Here is a 22,520-nt window from a genome sequence, read left to right as displayed (position 1 = left end):
ATATGGGGCAACAAATTATTAACCAGGTTAACTGTATCACCAGTGAGCGCCACGTTAGCTGAGGTATCAGGCTTGATGTTACAGGATGCCCTTTGGCAGGAACTGGTGTCTACACTAGATTAGGCATGTTAATAAATCCTAAGGGTTCTTCTTTCCTTCCCTTAAAAGAAAAATCAAAACTTCCTGGCAATTCAAAGCACTCATATATCCAGATGGGGGCTTCACCTTTACCTTCCCCTCCACAGTGAGGTAATGGTGTCTCTAGAAGAAAACTGACCCAAACCAAACGCCAAAACCCGAACAAACAAAAAAGTAAACAAAGAGTTGCCTCTAGACTCCCTGTTGTCCAGAGCTGGTTTGAGCTTGAACGAGGCACTCAGTACTCAATAATGAATCACTCATAACTAGGGGACAGAGGACAAGGGACAAGCACCGTGAGGCAGCTGGCACAGTCAAGAGCAAAGTACAGCAATGGCTGGGATCACTGAGGCTGCCTTGTCAAACCCTGCCCACTTGGTGAGACTCCTGGCTACCAGCAGCTGTGTTCCAGGGCTGGGCGAGCACGGACTTCCGGGGAGACTTGTCATGGGTTGACATCAGTGCTCTGGCCTAGGGGCCTCAAACTCAGCTTCATTCATATTTTTCATAATGTTTGCATTTATCCAACCAGATTAATTTTCTGAGAGCACGACTCTTCTATCACATTCTACTTCACAAGAGAGATTAAGAATTTAGAAAGAGGGGATCCCTGAGTGGCGCAGCGGTTCGGCGCGTGCCTTTGGCCCAGGGCGCGATCCTGGAGACCTGGGATCGAATCCCACATCGGGCTCCCGGTGCATAGAGCCTGCTTCTCCCTCTGCCTGTGTCTCTGCCTCTCTCTCTCTCTCTCTCTCTCTCTCTCTGTGACTATCATAAATAAATAAAAATTAAAAAAAAAATAAAAAGAATTTAGAAAGAAAGTTGAATTGCCCTAAGGTGGTTAGCTTACATATTCAACTGCTTTGGGCATACAGACACCAGCCTAGAGTTGGTGATATATTCAAGTACTGATTTTTACATGATTTTAAAATTCTTCCTAGATGGGTCAAGATTCACAGATGCCTGAAACAGAAGCCTAATTAGTTTGTTGTGATTTTTCCAAGGACCCAAATGCTGCTTTATATGTTTCTTGAAAAAAATGTTCCAGAAGGCAGCAACAGATAAGCCTCAAGCAAACCCACAGAAGAAAATGTAACCTCTTCTACTGTCTGCACATTTCCAAGTATCTTTAAGCAGCAGTTAAAACGACTCCACAGTTCTAGTTCAGAGCTCAGTTCCTATGCCACAGACATTGTTCTATTGGGTAAAACTCTGAAAGAAACATACCAGTTTCTCCATTTTCATTAACTTGATGTCCTGTTGATGTAGTTTCTCATTCTTGATCTCCAGCACGGCTTTCAGGCTTTCTAACTCTTGCTCCAGATACATGAGCTGAGGGTTCTTCTGGAACAGACACAACAGAACACAGCTCTGACTGATTGTTTAACACATGTTGTTAAATTCTTAATAGAAAGTGTATTTGATTAGATTTAGAAATTGGGCAAACAAATAGCAAGAGACTTTCTTACAGCAGCTTCAGAGAAAGAAGTAGAAAAAAGGGTTAAGAACTGTAATCTCAAAGGCTTTGGTTATAGGAATGAAATTAAACATATCATCTTTGAAAACAAACATTTCACTCATTCATCAGAACTTACCATGGAAAAATATTGGTCGTACCAAGTACTTTACTGGAAGAGAAAAAAACCCATTGCTTACAATACAAAACAACTTTGGCTAGAGATGAAGCTATTACAAGTCCTTTACTGGTGTTTGGAGGGAAAAAGGGAATAATTGTTCTCTCTCAACAAAGTCAGTAACTGATCAGGAATGAAAAGGCAGTCCATTTATAGGGTGCTCTGCAAAACAACAAAATGACAATAATGTCCTGTGTCTTTGGGACTTTTATTACGATAGGACTATATTGGCCTGGCCTATACTTCTTTTTTATTCTGTGACCTGACCCCTATATGGCATAGAGCACATGCACTGTGAAAATTCTGTCCAAAATAAACACCACATAAGGGGAGACATCCTCTTGGAGCACACCACCAGGGTGCAATCCTGACTCCTTGTTTTATTTATGGAAATCCAAGTGAACCATTCAAAACATACAAATTGATAGCATCAGATCTACTGATCAGCTGTTTAATAGGGATTTTCTCAGACAAGTGTCAATAGTGTTGATCATCCAAACTATCCTGCTAGTAGAGTTATTGATCATCCAACACTATCAATAGTGTTGATCATCCAAACTATCAGTGGTTAATGCTCCGGATCAATCCTTAAGGAAGATCAGGGAATGGGTCCTCGCAGATTACTTATTCAAACCCCTCACTTCACGGGAGATAGTGAGTTCCACAACTCAGACACCCAGATCTGGGAACATGCCAGAGCCAGAAAGTGCCAGAGCAGGCATAACACCCAAGCCTGCAAACCCAGGGCTCGTTCCCAAATTTCAGAGGTCTCAAGTACTGCCATCCTTTTACATATGGTGTTCCGCCCTCCCCAGAGGTAGCAAATCCCATCTTGTTTTTGTTAAAAGGGGACAGAATAATCACTCCATCCATCCATTTTTTTTTTTTTTTATAAACAAGTTGCTCTTTATTTTTTTTTTAAAGGTTTTTTATTTATTTATTCGTGATAGACAGAGAGAGGCAGAGACATAAGCAGAGGAAGAAGCAGGCTCCATGCCCGGGAGCCCGATGTGGGATTCGATCCCAGGTCTCCAGGATCACGCCCTGGGCCAAAGGCAGGCGCTAAACCGCTGCGCCACCCAGGGATCCCCATCCATCCATTTTTAATAGTGGGGCATTCACAGCCCTGTCCCCACAGCAGCTCTGCCGACTTCCCAGCCAGCCTGTGCCTGCCTCAGATGTGCTCCCACAGAGGTCAGGCATCAGGTAACCCTGCTTTCCTCAATCTGTTTCCGTTCATTTTCAAAAGCTGCTGCAGTTCCAGGAAGCTCTTTAAAATCTGCTTCTGGAACCACTTGAAGGTTTACACCCTGCATGTAAGTCTAGAGATTCTTTTTTTTTTAAATCGCTGCTTTGTCTAAGAATCTTCCAGAATAAATAGCTTTGAAGTTTCACTGGAGATGATCTCATCTAATTGTATTCAAGTGTCTAGAGGGTGTCCTCCAAAGACATCAGCAAAAGATTTCACTGAGAACCCATACACACGTACTTTTCAAGCTGGCAGATTTTAAGTGGCAAAATAACTTTGCTTCTGCAGTTCCATGTACAAATATATGGAATGGAAATGGTGGTGGAGATAGAAACAGAAAAGAATTTTTTTTTTCTCAAAAGTAAGGTGGGGGCGGGGGAGTAAGGATACAAGTTGCAAGAGAAAGTTGAGCTTATGAGATAAATTTGTACTTTTTCAAAAGTGAGGATTATCCATAGGACATACTGTTCAGACATAAATAGGAACACAGTGCCTACACATATTACAATATGCATCAACCTAGAGAACATAAGCTGAGTGAAAGAAGCCAGACAAAAAGGCCACACAGAGCAGGATTCTATTTGTATGAAATGTCTAGAATAGGCAAATCCATGGAGATAGAAAGTAGACTGGTGGTTCCCTAGAGCTGGGGGCAGGGGGTACATGGGGTGTGGAGAGGAAGGGGTACAGGTTTTCTTTTGGGGATGGCAAAATGTTTTGAAAGTAGATAACAGGTGACTGATGCACAGCTTGTGAACCAGAACTGCAAATCTAAAGAGGTGAATGTCCTGATATGTCAATTATATCTCAATATACCAGTTAGTTAAAAAAAAAAAAAAAAGTGTAGTTTTCCCATGATACCCTAACTCTCATTGTCAGTTTTCTTGTTTTCCTGTGGCTATCAGCTTAGGCCACTTGCAATGTACTGAGCTTCATCTGTATGTCAGTTCTGAGGCTTTCTAAAAAGACACCAGTAAACAAAGAAGCCAGTTTAAAAAATCATTCTGTAAAATATGAAAAGGACCCCAAACCCATATCATTTCTCTAGCTACTGAACACTTAATTGACCCTCCAAGGCAGCTGAGCAGAAGAAAACTCGGTAGTGATGGAGAAGCACACACAACTTACTAAATTTGCTTTCTCTCTTGATAGTCTTTTTTGTTCTTCTGATTTCAACTTTTCATTTAAAGCATCATTTTCACTCTTCAGATCATTGATTTGTTTCTAAAACAAACAATGAAATGTGGAGCACAAGTTAACAGGCAGAGACCAGAAACATAGCAAATGTACACAGAAACACTGCCCAAACCACACAAACTTCAGGAATGAGGGTATTTTGGGGAAGCAGGTGTAAATAAGATTTACCGACCTCCAGCGATTCCTGCTTTTCGTGAAGCATATCCTCAAGTGATTTCTTTTCCATTTCATGGCTTTTCTTGATTTCTGGAAAGAAGGGATTTTTTTGGAGGCAATGACATCCTATGAGATCATTGTATTCTATAGTTGTTAAAGCACGGAGATCTAAGAGTTGATTATGAGGCCGTATAACTATGTTACTTTATATTTGTAAAATGCTTTTAAATGAATTAAGCTAGCTATTCTCCAATTAGCCCTATGATGGGAGGAACACAGATACTTCCATTTCATGATGGAGAGCACAGAGGCCCAGAGGCCACAGGATACAGAATGTCCATCTCAGGTGTGTGGGCCTCAAACACTGGCCTTCACACTCCTGCACTTGAGTTCCTGTGCACTTTTCCATTTGCTCTTCATGAATCAAACACAAGTCTAAAGTTGAACCCAATTCTAGCAGGAAGGAAGAATGACAATGTTTACTAAATATCTACCCTGGGCCAGTCACTTTTACATATTATCATCTCTGACTTCATGTGACAACTCTATTTTTCTGATGAGAAAAGACTTTGCCAAAGGCAGGCCAGCCAGTTCTTACCCCGTGTCTACAGGCTTCTTCCATGGGACAAGCAGAGCTAAGTGTAATAACTTCTACTACCCTCTGTGTTCTTAAAGAAGTGGCTCCTTCTATTCCTTCTACTTCAATCTTTCTAATCATGATAAAATAATTTTTTAAAAAATTATTTCTTAACTCAGCAAGTGCCATGTTCTTTTCACAGCATTGTCTGTTGTGCAAGACTATTGGCAAGCAAGTGTTGCTTAGCATGGGTCCTTTACCATGTCCAGGATATAAACTAACACTTTCAACCTCCCGCAACTTCAAGTGGTAAAGAACAACCACTGCCAAAAAGACCTTTATGTTCTATAAAAGTTAGTCTCACATCTTAAAAGGCATTTGTGACAAACTATTATTTGCATCCGAAGGGGGAAAGGGCATCTGCTTACAATGAACAATGCAAAAAGAAAGCAAAAACATTCCCAACTGAATACCACAGGGTATTCTCTGGAAGGGAAAGTTATGAATCATTTCCATTTTAAAACATATCATGCTGTTCCATTAGATCTGATTCTATTTTAAAAAAAAAAGAATTCTTGCCTGAAAGGGAGGTTTCATAGGCCTTCTTTAGTAATTCAATCTTCTCTGAGTGGCTAGCTTCAATCTCCAACTTAGAAGTTTCATGGGCAGCATTTAAGTTGTCGAACTAGAAGCGAAAAAAAAAAATAGTTTACCAGTAAAATTAAAAGTCTTAAGTTGAATAATAAGCAGCAGTATTAGGACACTTGACACATAAACTTGCGTTCAAGTTAAAAGGCTGCCTGACAATATGGATAGAACAACCTAAGCTGGATCTGTCACTCCCAATTCTCCACTCTCCCCGCTCAGGAACACAAACACACAGGTTCTCCAGAGTTCACTGATGCAAAAGGCCAAGTTCATCATAATTAATGAGGATATGTTTCACGGTGATAGGACCACAGAAGATCCATGCCTGTCATACTGGTCTTCATATCTGCAGTCCCTGGCACGTGCCCAGCATATAGTATGCACTCAGTAAATACTTACTAAATGGAGAACTGATTTTAAAAGGAAGTGAGAAAATTAAAGAGAAGCTTATGATATACTATTAAGTGAAAAATATGGGTTATTAAGTGTCAGTTTAAAAAAGAAGAAATGCAAACCAATCATGTAGCAGTATAACATCAAAAGGGATTACTTCCAGGTAGTAAGGAAGGTTTTTTTTTTTAACTTTTCTTTTTTTCTTTCCTTCTTTCATTCAACATTGCTTTGATCCTAAGAAAAAAATCGAAAAACCTCTTTTCGCTTATTTAAATAAAAAGAAGTTCAAAGGAAGTTCTTCGTCAAACAATTGGAATTCAAATAGTCATGACCAAGGACATGATCAGACTCCAAAGGCACAGACCTGCTCTTGCAATTGAGTTTTATACTTCTCTGCTTCTTCAATATAAATATTCTGGAACTTTTCACATTCCCCGGTGTAAAATTCTTTAAGCCGATTCTCTAGCTCTGATAGATCGGTCTGGTGCTGCTGGTTCAGCTTCTGGACAAATCCTTCATAAGCTATTTGCAACTCATTCTTGGCTTTTTCTAATTTCTCACAGGTAGATGAAGCAGTGACTAAAAGAGAGGAAAAAGGCAAAAAAAAAAAAAAATTCATCTGCTGAATATCCTAAATTCACCACATTCTCACATAGCTGTGAGGACTCTGGAAACATTAGCACAGTACTCTGCATACTTTGTTGTCTCTTGACCAGATTTTCAAATATAATGGTATAAAAGTGAACGATAAATAGGAACAAGAAGAAATGGTCACTGGCAGCAAAATAAAAGCCCCATAACCACAAAATAAAAACCAAAACCAATACCCCTTTTCGACCCCCTCACCCCGCCTAACACACAACCATCTAGCAAGTAGTAACATTAGTACTTGAAAAGAACCAGGTTTCCAAGGGAGAAGCACCCTTTGTGTGTTGACCGATCAGTGCAGGGGCCATAAGGAGGGGAGGCTCTGACTGGCTGAGGCGTCTCTAAGGCTGAAGAGCCTGAAGGGAGAAGCTAAGACACGAAGGGCAAGGAAGATCGGAGATAAGAAATAAATGGATTTTAAGCTTCTACTTAATTTAAGCTGATTTCAAAAATACAGTAATAAAAACAAAGTATTAGAGTATGTTGAACACAAATCACCAGAGCATACCTACTTTAGAAAGAACACATTTTAAAAGCTACGACATAGGGGTGCCTGGGTGACTCAGTCCCATAAACGTCTGCCTTGGGCTCAGGTCATGATCTCAGGGTCCTGGGATGGGACACTGCATCCGGCTCCCAGCTCAGAGCAGCGCCTACTTCTCCCGCTCCCACTGCCTGTATTGTCTCTGTGTGTCAAATAAAATCTTTATTAAGCTGAGTGGGAAAAATTAGAGAGGAAGATAAACCATGAGAGATTCCTAACTCTGGGAAACAAATGAAAAAAAAAAAAAAAAAGGTTGCAGAAGAGGGGGTGGTTGGGGGGATGGGGTGACTGGGTGATGGCCACTAAGGAGGGCACTTGATGGCATGAACCCTGGGTGTTCTATGTTGGCAAACAAAATTTAAATAAAAAATAAAATCTCCAAAAAAAGCTATGTATGAACATATCAAAAGGGTATTATTTTTAAAGACAAAGTAATCTGAAAAACATAATTTAAAATCAGATCATCTTACCTCTTCATCACCACTACTGAAAACGCATAAGGATTAACAATACATTGCAGAACTTGCACATAACTGCATACCCACTCACACTATAATAAATCCTGGAAGATCTCTATCATTTCTCAGGAAGCTTGACTTTTGATTTTCCAGCCTTCCTTCACTGACATTCAATACAGGTGAAAGGAGTGCTACTCTGTCAGGAAGATGCAAGTTCTCAATATCCTAAAATACCCATGGATTAATATAAAATCAGTACCAATAAGTCAGTTGTTAGTCCTCACCTCTCTTTTGGTAAGGATTATATATTTCTGCAGTTGTGGAAGGAGTATGAGTTTTAGGGCAGAGAGAAGGATAGGTTAGCTTAATGATCATTCTACTTAAGTCATGTGAACTGGCTGGTTCCTGGGATGAATTTCCAACAACGAGGTAGACTTGTTTTCTGGGGAATATGCCATGTGGCAGTAGAAATATTAGTCATGTGTCCCCTACTGGGATTCTTTCAGAGGCAAAATGGACCATCTTGAATAATGGCAAGGAATAGTGTCTGCTAAAGAGAACCACTGAGATTCAAATAAATCCATAAATATTTATTGAAAGGGAAAGGAGCATTAAAAAAAAAAAAAAAGAATAAAACTACTACTCAGTGACTGGCACAGAATGAAGCTCCCTACACATTATCCGATCCTCCCAGAAGTTCTGTGAGAACCTCATCACTAAATGAACAAGGGAGCCAACAAAGGTTAAGTAGTTCGCCTATAAGCACATAGCTAAGTAAGCGGCAGAAGGCTGGACTGTGGTAAGCAGTTTGGATTCTGAAGGTCTGCACCCAAAGCCTGTGCTTTCTCCCATCCCACCCAGATGTTTTTTTTTGTGCTAGAAACTAGTGAGAAACAACATGGAGCTCACTGGGAAGCTCATAGTGTAATTGAGAAGACAAGACATATACTTTTGAGAAGCAACAATACAGGGCAGTACCTAAGGATCCAATAAATGGCCCTCAAAGTGGTTTACATCCAGCTGGGATGGTCTGGAAGGTTTGGTAGCATATTAAAACAAATTTTTGTACAGTTGTGGCAAAATATATACAACATAAAATTTACCATTGCAAATCATTTTTAAGTGTATGGTTCAGTGGCATTAAGTACATTCACACTGTTGTGCAACCATTGCTGCTATCTCCAGAACTTTCTCTCTTCCCCCAAACTCAAACTCCCTACCACTTAAACAGTAACTCCTCAATCCCTCCTCCCATGGCAATTATTTGTACCTTGTCTCTGCGAATCTAAGTACCTCATATAAATGGAATCATACTGAATTTGTCCTTTTGTGCCTGGCTTATTTCACTCAGCATCACGTCTTCAAGGTTCATACATGTTGTAGTACATGTCAGTATTTCCTTCCTTTGTAAATCTGGATAATATTCTATCATATGGATAGCTCACATGTTGTGTATTCATTCAGCTGTCAATGGACAGTTGGGCTGCTTCCACCTCTTGGCTATTGTGAATGTTACCGTTATAAACACGAGCACACAAACATCTGTTCAAGTCCCTGCTTTCAATTCTTTTGAGTATGTACCTAGAAGTGGAATTGCTGGGTCAGCTGGTAATTCTGTTACTTGAGGAACCACCATCCTGTTTTCCATAATTCCTACACCATTTTATGTTCCCACTAGCAATGCAAGGCAGTTCCAGTTTCTCCACATTTTCACCAAAACTTGCTTTCCTTTCTTCTGAGCCATTCTAATGGGTGTGAAATGTCATCTCTCTGTGGTTTTGATTACGTCAGCACTTTAAAAAACTGAGCCATAGGATTATAAATGCCATTCTGATACTGAGAGTGACAACTATTCTACTGTAAGCAACGGTGGGAGATGATGCAGTGTGCCTTGGGAACTAGAACATCCATGAGGCAGAACAATGGGAGATGAGACCCAACAAGGTAGATGGGGGCCAAATTATAGAGGCGATCAAATGCACCATCACTGACAAGCAGTCCTGTGGAACTAAATTTTGGAAGTTCTTTCTTTTCTTGAAAAGAACTTAATGAAAGATAATGACTATGCTGATGGTCACACAAAACTCTTTCCACTTTTCTTTTTTATTGTATTATTCACAATGATTCAAGTAGGCAAATGTTTAGGGGCATCTGGGTGGCTCAGTAGGTTAAGCATCTGCTTTGGGTTCAGGTCATGATCTCCGGGTCCTAAGACTGAGCCCTGCATTGGGCTCCCTCCGCAGCCGGGAGTCTGCTTCTCCCTCTCTATTTCTTCCTCCCTGCTTGTGTGTGCTCTCTCAAATCAATCAATCAATTAATCTTTGAAAAAAGTGTTTTAAAACTTAAAGACAAATGCTAGTCAAGCAAGTACACACAACATGAGCTTCCATTAACCTTCCACTAACCTTCCCAAGTACACAAACAAAAGGACAGCCCCACATGCTTTTGTGTGTGAATTCCACACACTATATGAAAGTAGCCAATAGAAAAATATTCTGCAAGCAGTCAGTAAATACATCAAACAACTTTCTAATCAGGGCACTCCTGGTTTCATACAGCCTTTTCACTTAATTCCATTGGAATTTCAAATGTCAAAAAATAAAAAGTTATAGTATGATTCCAGCTGATTTGAATGTTCCTTAATAGAGACAGAAATGTCTAAGGGAACCTAAAACTAGACGATCTTGTATGTGAAGTTAACAGTATGTTACTTCTGCTGAATTTTAACAGATTTATTTGTAGTGAAACAACTGTCAGTTTGAATGTATACCTATGGTGCAGACTTCAAAATCAAATAGGATATATGGAAATCCTCTCACATGAGCCACTGTTAAAAAAAAAAAAAAAAGGCGGGGGGCACCTGGGTGGCTCAGTCAGTTAGTTAAGTGTATGCCTTCAGTTCAGGTTGTGATCTCAGGGTCCTGGGAACGAGCCCCCTTGCATCACTGGGCTCCCCAGGGAGTCTGGGGAGTCTGCTTCTCCCTCTCCCACTCATGCCTGCTCTCTTTCTCAAATAAATAAAAATCTTTAAAAAAAAAAGAAAACAAAACAAAACTTAAAAGTGTTTACATTTGGTTGGCCACTGTGAGCTAAGTGAAGCTAAGTGAGCTAAGTGAAGGGAAGGGGAAGGAAAAATGGGTCAGAATGGGAAGCAGAGGATTTACTGCTGTTAGTACAACAATCCGAAGCACAGGCCCAACCCCAAGCAGTGACATCAGCCCACAGCTGTGCACAGACCTTTGCTCTGCTACTGGCTTGGTGTGCCATGTGGACAACAGCTGGGCTGAAATCATCCCTCACACAAACAGCTTTACTTTGAATTAATTGGCCCCGGGCTCCTGAAGGATCATTTTTATTTGGCATAAAGACTCATGAAGTACTTTTTTAAAGGACATCCATGTAAACATCACATCAAGGGGTCTGAGTGCTCCTTTGCTGCCAGACACACACTGTGTGGGGAACCAGGGGGTGATGGATGTGACCCTCTGGCTTTAGTCATGGACTTTTTTTTGTGCTTGTGACAGTTTAGGAGAGATTTCTAATGCCACCTGTGCTTGCTCTTACCCCTTGTTCTCAGCCTTGTCTCTTCCTCAAATACTCTCCAGAATTCCACTCCCTTTCAGGCAATTCATCAGGTACCCAACAAAAGCCAAAACAAGAGGAGATCTTTCAGAATTTCCAGTAAGCAAGCAAGGAGTTTTCACAGTGTTAGGTAATACTGTTTCAAGAAGTTATTGCACAAATACAAAGTCCATATAGTACAAAGTATTCTTTTTGTCCTGATATTTAAACGTTTCTATTAGGTGATTGTTAAAAGCCTGTCTGTGATGAAGGATGCCTGGTGAAGAGCTGAGGAACTGTAACTTTTGTACACATGGGTCAACTACAAAAGCCCTCTCCAGCAGTCCACCTTAGAATGAGAAAGAATTTTCAGAATTAGGAAAGAAAGAAACTAACTCATTTACAAGATCAGGCCTAAAGCAGGAGGCCATGTGACAGAAGTTGACATTTTCACCCTGGGACAAACCAAGCCTGTAAAGAATTCTAGGCCAGTGACAAAACAAGGAACAACATGGTTTAAGCATATATTACCGATCAAGGAAAAAATATTTCAGAAAAAGTGGTGAAGTGCTAAAAATTTTCTCTTTTCATATAATTATCTGGATGACCTCTAGAAAAGGCCCAGTGTCATAGTCAATTATAACCACTGAAAAATAGAACTGGATTCATCCTGGGCCCTTTAGCTATTAGTCCCGAGGAGCAGAAGCACAGCCATTACCTAATTAGTCCTTTCTGACAGAGGAAGGTTAGATTTGTATTCTCTCCATTTCATAAAGACCAATTTCCCTTTGGAGATTGATAAATGTACTGTTTACAGAGAAAAACATTACACAACCATGGCCTTGAAGTTGTAATATTCTTCTGCAATGATACAGAGCTTTCTTCACTTCTATATCTGGGTAGCATGCTTCATCCTGAGACAACCCAAAATATTTTAATTCTCAAGAACATAAATAAATGACTTAATAGAGCTGGAATAATTAGGTTAATTCTCAGTCACACCATTTACCTGCCATGTGATTTGAGCAAATTACTTAAGCTTCCTAAGCCTTTATTTCCTCTTTTTTTTTTTTTTTTTTTTGAAAAATGGAGATAATATTAGTACTTCCCCTGCAGGATTAGATAAAGTAATACATGTGAAGCACCTGACCCAGTGCCTGACCAGAGTCAGGACACAATAAATGGTGCTGTTATTATTATTCCTGGTCTTGCAAAAGTCCACCAGTTCAAATGTGTCTGAAGAGTCCTCAAAGGCACGCTTGAGGTTCCATAACAGAATGTGATAGTTAAAAAACAGCCTTGCAGGTCCCTGGCTGGCTCAGTCAGTTAAGCATCTATACCTTTGGCTCAGGTCATGATCTGGGGGTCCTCGTCTGGAGTCCTGCATTGGACTGCCTACTCAATGGGGAGACTGCTTCTCTCTCTGCCCCATCCTCCTACTTGTGTATTCTCGCAAATAAATAAAATCTTTAAAATAAAAAAAAAGCAGACTTGCTTGTCTAGTATTCAAATACACACACACACACACACACACACACACAAACGCACACACGATAGGGCACTATAATACCCACCCCACTTCCAATCTTCACTTCCTGTTGCTCTTAACATTGGGTACAATAGAACTTTGCCAACTTTTAGATGATTTTATCTAAACTGGACATAAAATATAAAAAAAGGAAAAAAGGAGGAGGTAAGGTCATATGGAAATCATACCAATTTTCATGATGCCACATAGGAGGTTGTAACAGAAAATAAATAAATAAATAAATAAATAAATAAATAAATAAATAAATAAGAGAATAAAAGGACTTCATTCTCCGACTAGACAGTCACACATTCTCTAGGTGCTTCTGGCAGGCCTGCTATAGTTGCCACCTCTTCTTTGAGCCGCGTTCCCCTTCTCTGCACCAGCTATGAGAGAGATGAGATGCTTTTGTCCAGTGTTTCTTGCCTGCTTTGGGTCCCTCTCTCTTTCTGGCCACTCAGGACGTAAGGCACCTGCTTCAAGTGCTAGAGACCTTTACTCCTTTCACCTGGACGACTTTCTTATATCGTATAAAAAAATAAATTCAAAATGGATGACAGACCTAAATGTGTGATAGAAAGCTATCAAAATCCTAGAAAAGAACACAGACAGGAATCTCTTTGACCTTGGCCATAGTGACTTCTTACTAGACATGTTGCCAGAAGCAAGGAAAACAAAAGCAAAAATGAATGACTAGGACTTCATCAAGATAAAAAGCTTCTGCACAGCAAAGGAAACAATCAACAAAACTAAAAGGCAGCCTACGAAGTGAGAAAATATTTGCAAATGAGCTATCTTATAAAGGGTTAGTATCCAAAATCAAGAACTTATGAAACTCAACACCCAAAAAACAAATAATCCAGTTTAGAAATGGGCAGAAGATATGAATACATTTTTCCAAAGAAGACATCCAGATGGTTACACATGAAAAGATGTTCAACATCACTGATCATCAGGGAAATACATATTAAAACAATGTTGAGATACCACCTCACACCTGTCAGAATGGCTAAAATTAGCAATACAGGAAGTAACAGACGTTGGTGAGGATGCAGAGAAAAGGGGAACCCTCTTGTGCTGTTGGTGGGAATGCAAACTAGTACAGCCACTCTGGGAAACAGTATGGATGTTCCTCAAAAAGTTAAAAATAGAACTACCCTATAATCCAGCAATTGCACTAACTAGATATTTACCCAGAGGATACAGAAATACAGATTTGAAGGGGTACATGCACCCCAATTTTTATAGCAATATTATCAACAAGAGCCAAGTTATAGAAAGAGCCCAAATGTCCATAAACTGATGAATGGATAAAAGGAGTGGTGTGTATACACACACACACACACAATGGATTATTACTCAGCCACCAAAAAGAATGAAATATTGCCATTTGCAACAATGTGGATAGAACTAGAGGGTATTATGCTAAGCAAAATAAGTTAGCCAGAAAAAGACAAATACCATATGATTTCATTCATATGTGAAATTTAAGAAACAAAAAAGATAAACATAGGGGAAGAGGGGGCAAAAGAGCAAGAGGCAAACCATAAGAGACTCTTAACTACAGAGAACTGAGTTTTGATGGAGGAAGGTAGGTGGAGGATGGGCTAGATGAGGGGTGGGCATTAAGGAGGGCACTTTCTGTGATGAGCACTGGGTGTTGTATGTAAGTGATAAATCACTAAACTCTACCCTTGAAACCAATAACACACTATGTTAACTAACTACAATTTAAATAAAAATTTGAGAAGAAAAAGAAGTACACACTTTTCAGGGAAATACACTTGCTTTTAAAAAACTTAATTGTGGAATAATTTTACATCTATAGAAAACTTGCAAAGATAGTACACAGAGTTCCTATACACTCTCCACCTAACTGTCCCCAAATATTAGCATTTTACATAATCATGGGGACATTTGTCGTAATTAAGGTTTTAACACTGGAACAATACTAGTAACTGTACTATAGACTTCATTTGGATTTCACGAGTTTTTCCACTAATGCTTTTTTTTAAGGAAAAAATTTTAGATTAATTTTAGATCTTCAGAGAAGCTGCAAAATGCAATAATTTCCAGATACCTCTCACCCATTCTTCCCTAATAACATTGCACGTTACCAAGGGACATGGTCGGAACTAAGAAACCAACCTCGGTACAATATTATGAACTCAACTCCAAATTCTGTCCCTTATTTCTATTCTAGGATCCCATCCAAGACACCACATTGTCTTTAGTTGTCATGTTTCCTGAATCTTCCCTGGTCTGTGAGGTCTTTCCTTTTTTTCTTCCCCATAATGGAGTCAGGCGTCCCTCAATTTTGGCTTGTCACATTTTCTCTGCATAGTCCACTGACCCAGCAATTCCACCAGTAAGAATTTATCTTATATTCCCACATATATAAAATGAAGATGTTTGAGGTTTTTCATTGGAGTACTTCCATAACAGCAAAACATCAGAAACAACCTAATGTCCACTAGGAAGGAACTGGTTAAATTAACTGTAGTGTATCCATACAATGGAATGTTTTCCAAAAAATAAGATTATTTAATAGTTCTTTAGACTGGTAACAGTTCTTAAAGTTCAATATATAAAGAATGTTAAGTGTTGAGAAGCAAGGTGCAGAAATGGGTGGCTCAGTGGTTTAATGCCTGCCTTTGGCTCAGGGTGTGATCCTGGAGACCCGGGATCGAGTCCTGTATTGGGCTCCCTGCATGGGGCCTGATTCTCCCTCTGCCTGTGTCTCTGCCTCTCTCTCTCTCTCTCTGTCTCTCATGAATAAATAAATAAATCTATAAAAAAAAGAAATGCATGTATAATATGCTCCCAACTGTGTATAAAAGTAAAGGGGAAACAAATATGTATCTTATCTTACTTCTCCTGTACCCCAGCCCCAGAACCATGAATGGGAACACTATACTTTACCACAGTAGCATAATTACTTCAAAATATTATTCTTATTCTACCAAGGGCTATTCGGTCATGACACACTCCCAGGAGAATGCCTATGTAGGTTACTCTCTTAAACCAGGGTCTCGTCTGTTTAAAATGGAAGATAGTAATATAAGTGAATAAGGTTATCAGTATGCCATTTTTAAGTAGTAAATTGCTACTTAATAGAGGGGCAGTAGCTACTTAATAGAGGGGCAGTAGCCTACAAACCTCAGGGTAGGGACCTAGACTATCCAACAGTGGGAGATTCCAACTTCCCGCCTCTCAGTTCCCTGGGGAGCAAGGCAGGAGGAGCACATACCACCTGCTCTGCCAACCTTACAGTTTGGTGATGGTTTTGTAGTCTTCACAAACTGTCTGCGGAGTGATCAACTCACAAGAGCTCCAGTTTTGCTTTCCAAAAGGTACTACTTTTTCATATGATCAAGAAATTTGGCAGTCATGAGGCAGACCGTGGTCTCTTTCTAAATTTCGAAATGAGCCACAGATGGCTTTCTGATAGCTCTTGGGACTTCTATGAACCAACGTGAATTGATTTCAAAAGCCTCTCACTAGTCATAACTTATGAGGAATTTGCTTTTACAAAATGCCTGCACTCTCAATTCTCCCGTAACTCATACCAGTTTACTTTTAAAATTCAGTTCGTACTTTACAAAGTGCTCTCATGCCTATGATTTCATGTAATAGTGTTTTTGAAGTTAATAAGATATTTTCTTAAATCTCATTTTCCTGGAAAGGGAACTGAAGTAGCAAACTGGCAGAACTGTGTCCAGGACTCCAATCTGCTCAACATTTTCAATGCGGATTCCACAGCGCAGAGCCCAGAACCTGACCTGCATGGCTACTTTCTCAACTTTAGATGCGTAAGAGAGAATTTAATCCATACATATTCTAAGCCTGAGAGTCTTAGGGCTTCATTCTCTTGTGCAAGCTAGAAAGACTGACTGCAAGATAAGGCAGGTAAACAAATCTTTTTTACCCCCATTCGAATAAGATTAGTCCTGACAAAATCTTACTCGAATAGGGGAAGATGATCTGGCCCAGCCAGCTAATCTGGGTACATAGGTGCCAGCTGGGCCTCCATGGAGCCTCTGGTTCTTCCTGCCAATATGAGTCTGAAAAGGCTTTGCTGTTTTTCAACTTACTCACTGGCCAACAACATGCTGCAAAACAGATGCTCTCATAATCACAGCAGTAACATTCCATGGACCAATGAAAACATTTGAGCATGAAAGTGGATCAGAGATGCAAGCCTGGCTGCGTAATTGCAATAATGTTCTAAGCTTCAGGCCTGAGAAAAATCAGTTAGGACTTTAAAGAAATCGCATTGAAATCAAAATAATAAATGTAATGTTCATTTGGAAGCCTATGTACAAGAATGGACTCAATTCAGCTGGTGTTATTTGGAATTTACTCTCTCTTTGTGCTTATTTGATTTGTATACACTTTAAATAAAAGAAACCACATTCTGGACAACCCGTGTGGTGTCAAAGTATAGCCCACAGAGCACCTACAAGATAATCACCTTCATGGTCATTAAAAGTAGGTTGCTGAGTCAGAACTGTGAATCAGCATTCTAACCCAATCTATTTTATTACACCGTGAAGTCTGGGAACCACTGTTCTGGACAAATGACATTAAATTAGTCCAAACTGAACCTATCAAAACTGGACAAGGACAATTTAGGACAAGGAAGAGAACAAGGAAGACGACTTCATAGGCTTTGAAAACAGATAACCTTGGTAATGCCGTGCATCTGTATAGGTGACTGTACATGACCTTTTACTTACAGACACAGCCAGCCAAAGGCTGAGTTTGGGATAGATGGATATGGTTGGGAAAAATGAGCTAAGTCTCAGGTGGTATCAAAACTATCCTCAATTGGGACACCTGGGTGGCTCAGCGGTTTGGCGCCTGCCTTCAGCCCAGGGTGTGATCCTGGAAGACCTGGGATTGAGTCCCTCATTGGGCTCCCTGCATGCAGCCTACTTCTCTCTCTGCCTATGTCTCTGACTCTCTGTGTCTCTCATGAATAAATAAATAAAATCTTAAAAAAAAAAAAAAACCTATCCTCAACTCAGTGAGAGAAAGAATTCTCTTTTGGTATATGGTTGGTTTTCATTATATTAACTATTTCTTCATTAAAGTCCACTTCAAAAATCACTTCTGGAATGCTGCAACTCTTAACTTTAAAGTTAAGTCACTGTAAAGAGTTTTAAAATTACTTTAAAATACACAGGCTGTTAGGCCAAGACATTAATTTTGTAAACAAAACTAATGAAAGAATTAACACATTCCACAAGGTGTATGGTAGCCTCAAGTTCATAGACACAAGTGTTGATTAGACAATTTATATACTGTTTCTGGCAGAATCAAGTCACTTTCCTCTGATAATAACAAGTCCTATTTTAATCTAACAGTACTTCTTGAACTCTTGAATCAAATAAAAAGATTCCAAAAGTTGCTACCAACACAAAGGAGGATTTATATCACATCATTTTCTGACCTTTCAAATATTTGCATCATGCTTTTCCTGTTACCGTGAATAGGAGTTTGGACCTACCTATCCTAGGTACTTATCCAGGCACTTTGCTCTCTAGCTGTTTGACCTTAGGTTATTTCACTTTCAAACCTCAGTTTCTTTTCCTTCCTCTTCCCTCCCTTCCCTGTCCTGTCTTTTAATAAAATACTAACCAGCAGGTTTAGGGTTGAATATTGCTGTCAGGAAAGAGTTGGCACTCAATAAATGTTACTGCCATACTCAGCTCATTATTTTTATATATACAGGAAAAAATCAACTGGTCTTTTATATAATTATTATGGGAATTACTGTAATTCTTAGTGAATTAAAGGTTCAAATCCCATTTGTGTCATTAAATGGAAACAATTAGGATAAATGTATAGAGAAGATGTGCATTGTCTGAACAGCTCAGTAAAAACAGTACTAAGTTTATATGAATGCCTGGGAATAAAGGCATTTCAAAGTTTTGAAATCTAGTTCACTTGACCAGATATTTAAGTCTCAGTAGGATTTAGAAGAAAAAAACTTAAATAAAAATAGATGGAAGGCTCTAAAAGGGATATACATTAGCTATTAATTCTGATGGCTAAAGATTTTGAAAGAAAATACCTTTTCTTCATTAATTTAGATAAAAATAGGACTCTAATGATGAACATTATCAAAAAGCAGTAGGAACCTTCAAAGACCATAATTATGGTTCTCTATTATACTGGTTTTGATCCAATACAACTCCTAAAAAAATCATTGACGTGTTTATCCTCTATCTCAGAGGCCAACTGCTTGCTGTGCATAACAGACCATTAAACTGAACTGTTACCTATTTCAAGGGCTGACACTTTCAATATGATCCAACTGGGGTGCTCAGACATAATTATAAAATGTTTCCAAGAGAATTACAGCTTGCCTTACTTTATATTACTATTCATTTCTAAAAACATACATGTTATTTTTAAATGGTTTACAGGAAAACAATTGTACACAAAAACCACTATTAGAATATTATAAGGATAAAACCAACTTTCTTTGGTTACCATCTTCAATGTGAAAGTCATTCATTCACTGAAGTAGTTAAGTGCCAGGCACAAGGTATCGGCAGGTGGAGCAGCAAATGTGAGGGAGATGCTGCCTTTGCAGGGTTCATGGCTCTGGACTGTGAGAGGAGGTCTAGAAACAACCCTAAGAACAGAGCATCCTGAAGGACACAGAAGGCACAAGTAACTTGCTTGAAACTTCACTCAACTGAAGATATGGTATTTTAATTAGGACTTAGCTAGGTATTGTAGCTAGTGAGGAGTTTAGGAGACAAAAATAGAAAGGCAGTGAAAAAGGAGAGAGCATTTCAAGCAGAGAGGATAACATGTGCCAAAGAGGTCCAAGGAAGTATGAATGGACTCATGGCTGGGGCATGAGGAGGGGAAAGAAGGTGTAAAGAAAGGCAAAAGAATGTCCTGACATCCTAAAGTTGGGCTGGCAGATTCCAGTCAAATCATACATGGTGCCTATAGTATATCTGGACTTTTTGCCAAAGCCCAAATTAAGTCATTTATGTTTGTTAAAAATGTCCAGTACAGGACAGATGTGAGATTTTAAATACAGTCCTGGTAGCACAGAGGACAGAAGTAGTCCTGGAGCAAGGTGACCTGCTGGGTGACCACTGGAATATATTTGGGGTGACAAATTATGAGGCTTAAATTAGAACAGCAGGAGCCAGAAGGCTGAGGAAGGAAAGATTCAGGCGATACTCAGAACACAGATCATTATCATGTAGAGGATGGAGGAGAAGGTGTGTGATACTTTAGGTGGTGAGTGAATTATCAGGTCACTGCAAATGATGATGAACAGACCTTGAGGAAGAGGTCTGAATCAGGAGACACTGCAGGGGTTCTAGGAAGCAAGGGGCTGGATAGTCAGAAAGGTCTGATTACATTGAACTGGCTCTCCTGGAGGCAGCTCTTCACTGGGAAAAATGTATCTGCAGCTTGAGAGGAGAGAACTAGAAAAATAAATCTGTACACCATCACCCTATAGGTTGTAGTTAAAACCAGGGGAATGGATGGGATAACAGCAGACGATGAAACCCTCGCTCTAACACTACAGGGGCAAGTGAAATTAAGCTAAATCCACTCACTAAGACTTTCTCAAGTCATTCAGCATAATCTAATGAAGATTATAAGACAACATGGCAAAGTGTTTGACACAAGCTAAACAGATCAGAATACGCATAAAATAACATGGATGAATCTCAAAAACCATTTTGCTGTATGAAAAAAGCCAGACACAAAAAGACCATAATGCATGTTTCTGTTTATATGAAATTCTAAAATACACAAAACTAACCTATGTGATAAAAATCAGATCAATATTTGCTTCTGGGGAAGGAGGGGTGTCATCTACTAGAAAACAGCATGAGGAGATTTTCTGGGAGGACAGAGACCTTTAATACCTTGTTAAAGATGTAGGTTACATGAGTATATGTGTCAATAAAGCATTCCGTTGTTTGTAAGTCATACCTTCATAAAAAAACTGAAGATATAAAGTCATAAATATTCATATAAATACACAAGAAAATATGCAGAAACAAAAGCTCTGTCAGGGGTACTAAAACCATTGGCTATTTTCCTTTCACTTTGCAATTTTAATTTCTGCACAACATCCTTAAATAAAAAGAAATTTTAAAGCCCTCAAATATTTCAAATACCCATAAATATTTATCAATTACTTATGAAAATGAAAAGCATATATATATATATACACATATATATATATATATGGGGTTTTTTTTTTTTTTGCATAGGAAGCAGAAAGGAATCTCTGAAATTAAGCAATTTACTATCTGAAGACAAGAAAGCACAAGATTAAATAAATACATGATTGTAAAGTACAGAGGACTCCTTGGAGGGAGGGGAGGCTTGCGGTTTTGTTCTGAGCCCAGTTGGGTGAACTTGGCAGTAGAGGACACTTGTGAGACTAACGAGTGAGACAACAGGAAAGTCGGTCAGTGGAGAGGACAGGTTGGAGGCAATTAGATTCTGAAGGTCACTATCACAGACTCTCTACTTGGGTTTCGTTGCTCCTAAGTTTCAGCTGTTTTGTGTTTTGTTTTGTAGTTCTTAGTTTGGGAACCTTGCCTCTGTTTTCATAGAGAAGCGGAAGAAACATTATTCAACGGGAGAGTGACACCAACAGCCCCCACCCCATTATTTTGGAGAGAAATGGTGGCTACTTGGATGACGGTGATGGTAGCAGCTTTCTGGAAGTGCCTGTGGTGGATGAGGCACTATGCCAGTTGCTTCATACAGACTATTATTTTACCAAGCTCCATGACAATCCAGCAAAATACATAGTAACTTCGCATTCCCAGTGAGGAAACTGGGCTCAAAGAAGTCAAGCAACTCCTAGCTGGGGATACACAGACAGAAATCCTAGACTATGGACTCCATCCATACTGCAAGCACTTCTACTGGGCAAGGAGAGAATCAATCTCGTCTCACTGCCATTGGAGTCTGAAGACAAAAAAACAAAAAAAAAAACAAAAAAACCAACCAACCAACAAACAAACAAAAAACCCAACCCATCTCAAGGGATTTCTAATACTATTTGGTCTAATTTCAATTCCTTGCTGCAGTAGTCACTGCCCACAAAATAGCAAATGTGGGCAATTGCTACACAGCTGTAAACTAACACTCAGTGCCAGGCACTTTACAGTGAGTTACTTCCTCATGAACACCCCTGAGCAGATAATTTTTAGTGCCATTTGACGGAGAATGAAATTGGGACTCAGGACCTGTAATGTCACTTGCTCTATGTCACTCAGCTACTGAAGCTTTGGACCTAGACAGTGTGGCTACACAGTCTAACCACTTTAAACTACTGCCTCCAATTTTAAAACTGCATTTCCAACTTTGCTCAGTAACCTATAGTCTTCCATTTCAGCTGATGCTACACACAGTCCCACCGGCAGCTTTCCGAGTATCTGTCCTGGATGGTTTCATCAGAAGAACTACATAAAGGCTTCTCTTCTCTCCCCTCACAGGACTGAAACCATTCCCAAAATGTTTTTCGTAGTTCCTTGAGCAGTTCTACCTCATGGCCCTGGAACATCATCACATTCCCCCTTGTCCTCTCCACTGACAGACATTTCCACTGTTGTCTCACTCATTACCCTGACAAGAGTCCTCTACTCCTGGCATCACCCAGCTCCCACCTGGGTGACTGAACGATAGGCATAGGCCACCCACTGCATCTGGATACTCCAGGGCACACTCTCCTTATCACAGATGAGGTACAAACTGATGGCTACTTCCTGTCAGGCTATGTGA

General features: G+C 39.6%; 1 protein-coding gene across 5 annotated transcripts in view; it reads right to left on the bottom strand.

Moving 5' to 3' along the window:
* Positions 1 to 22,520, bottom strand: part of MTUS1 (microtubule associated scaffold protein 1) — a 168,044-nt gene that overhangs the window by 5,059 nt on the left and 140,465 nt on the right. For 4 of the 5 annotated variants that reach the window (XM_041753067.1, XM_041753068.1, XM_041753071.1 and 1 more), the window contains 5 exons: positions 6,357 to 6,571; positions 5,531 to 5,636; positions 4,391 to 4,464; positions 4,150 to 4,245; positions 1,366 to 1,482 (listed from right to left, as the gene is read on the bottom strand). In XM_041753067.1, the coding sequence (XP_041609001.1) occupies positions 1,366 to 1,482; positions 4,150 to 4,245; positions 4,391 to 4,464; positions 5,531 to 5,636; positions 6,357 to 6,571 (608 nt within the window). The remainder of the gene's footprint in view (positions 1 to 1,365; positions 1,483 to 4,149; positions 4,246 to 4,390; positions 4,465 to 5,530; positions 5,637 to 6,356; positions 6,572 to 22,520) is intronic. The other variant, XM_041753070.1, reaches the window with a different exon arrangement.

This window comes from Vulpes lagopus, chromosome 4 (genome assembly GCF_018345385.1).
Source record: "Vulpes lagopus strain Blue_001 chromosome 4, ASM1834538v1, whole genome shotgun sequence".
NCBI classification, from domain to species: Eukaryota; Metazoa; Chordata; class Mammalia; order Carnivora; family Canidae; genus Vulpes; species Vulpes lagopus.
Note: the sequence above shows the minus strand (reverse complement) of the source record. Positions and strands in the feature narration are given on the sequence as shown.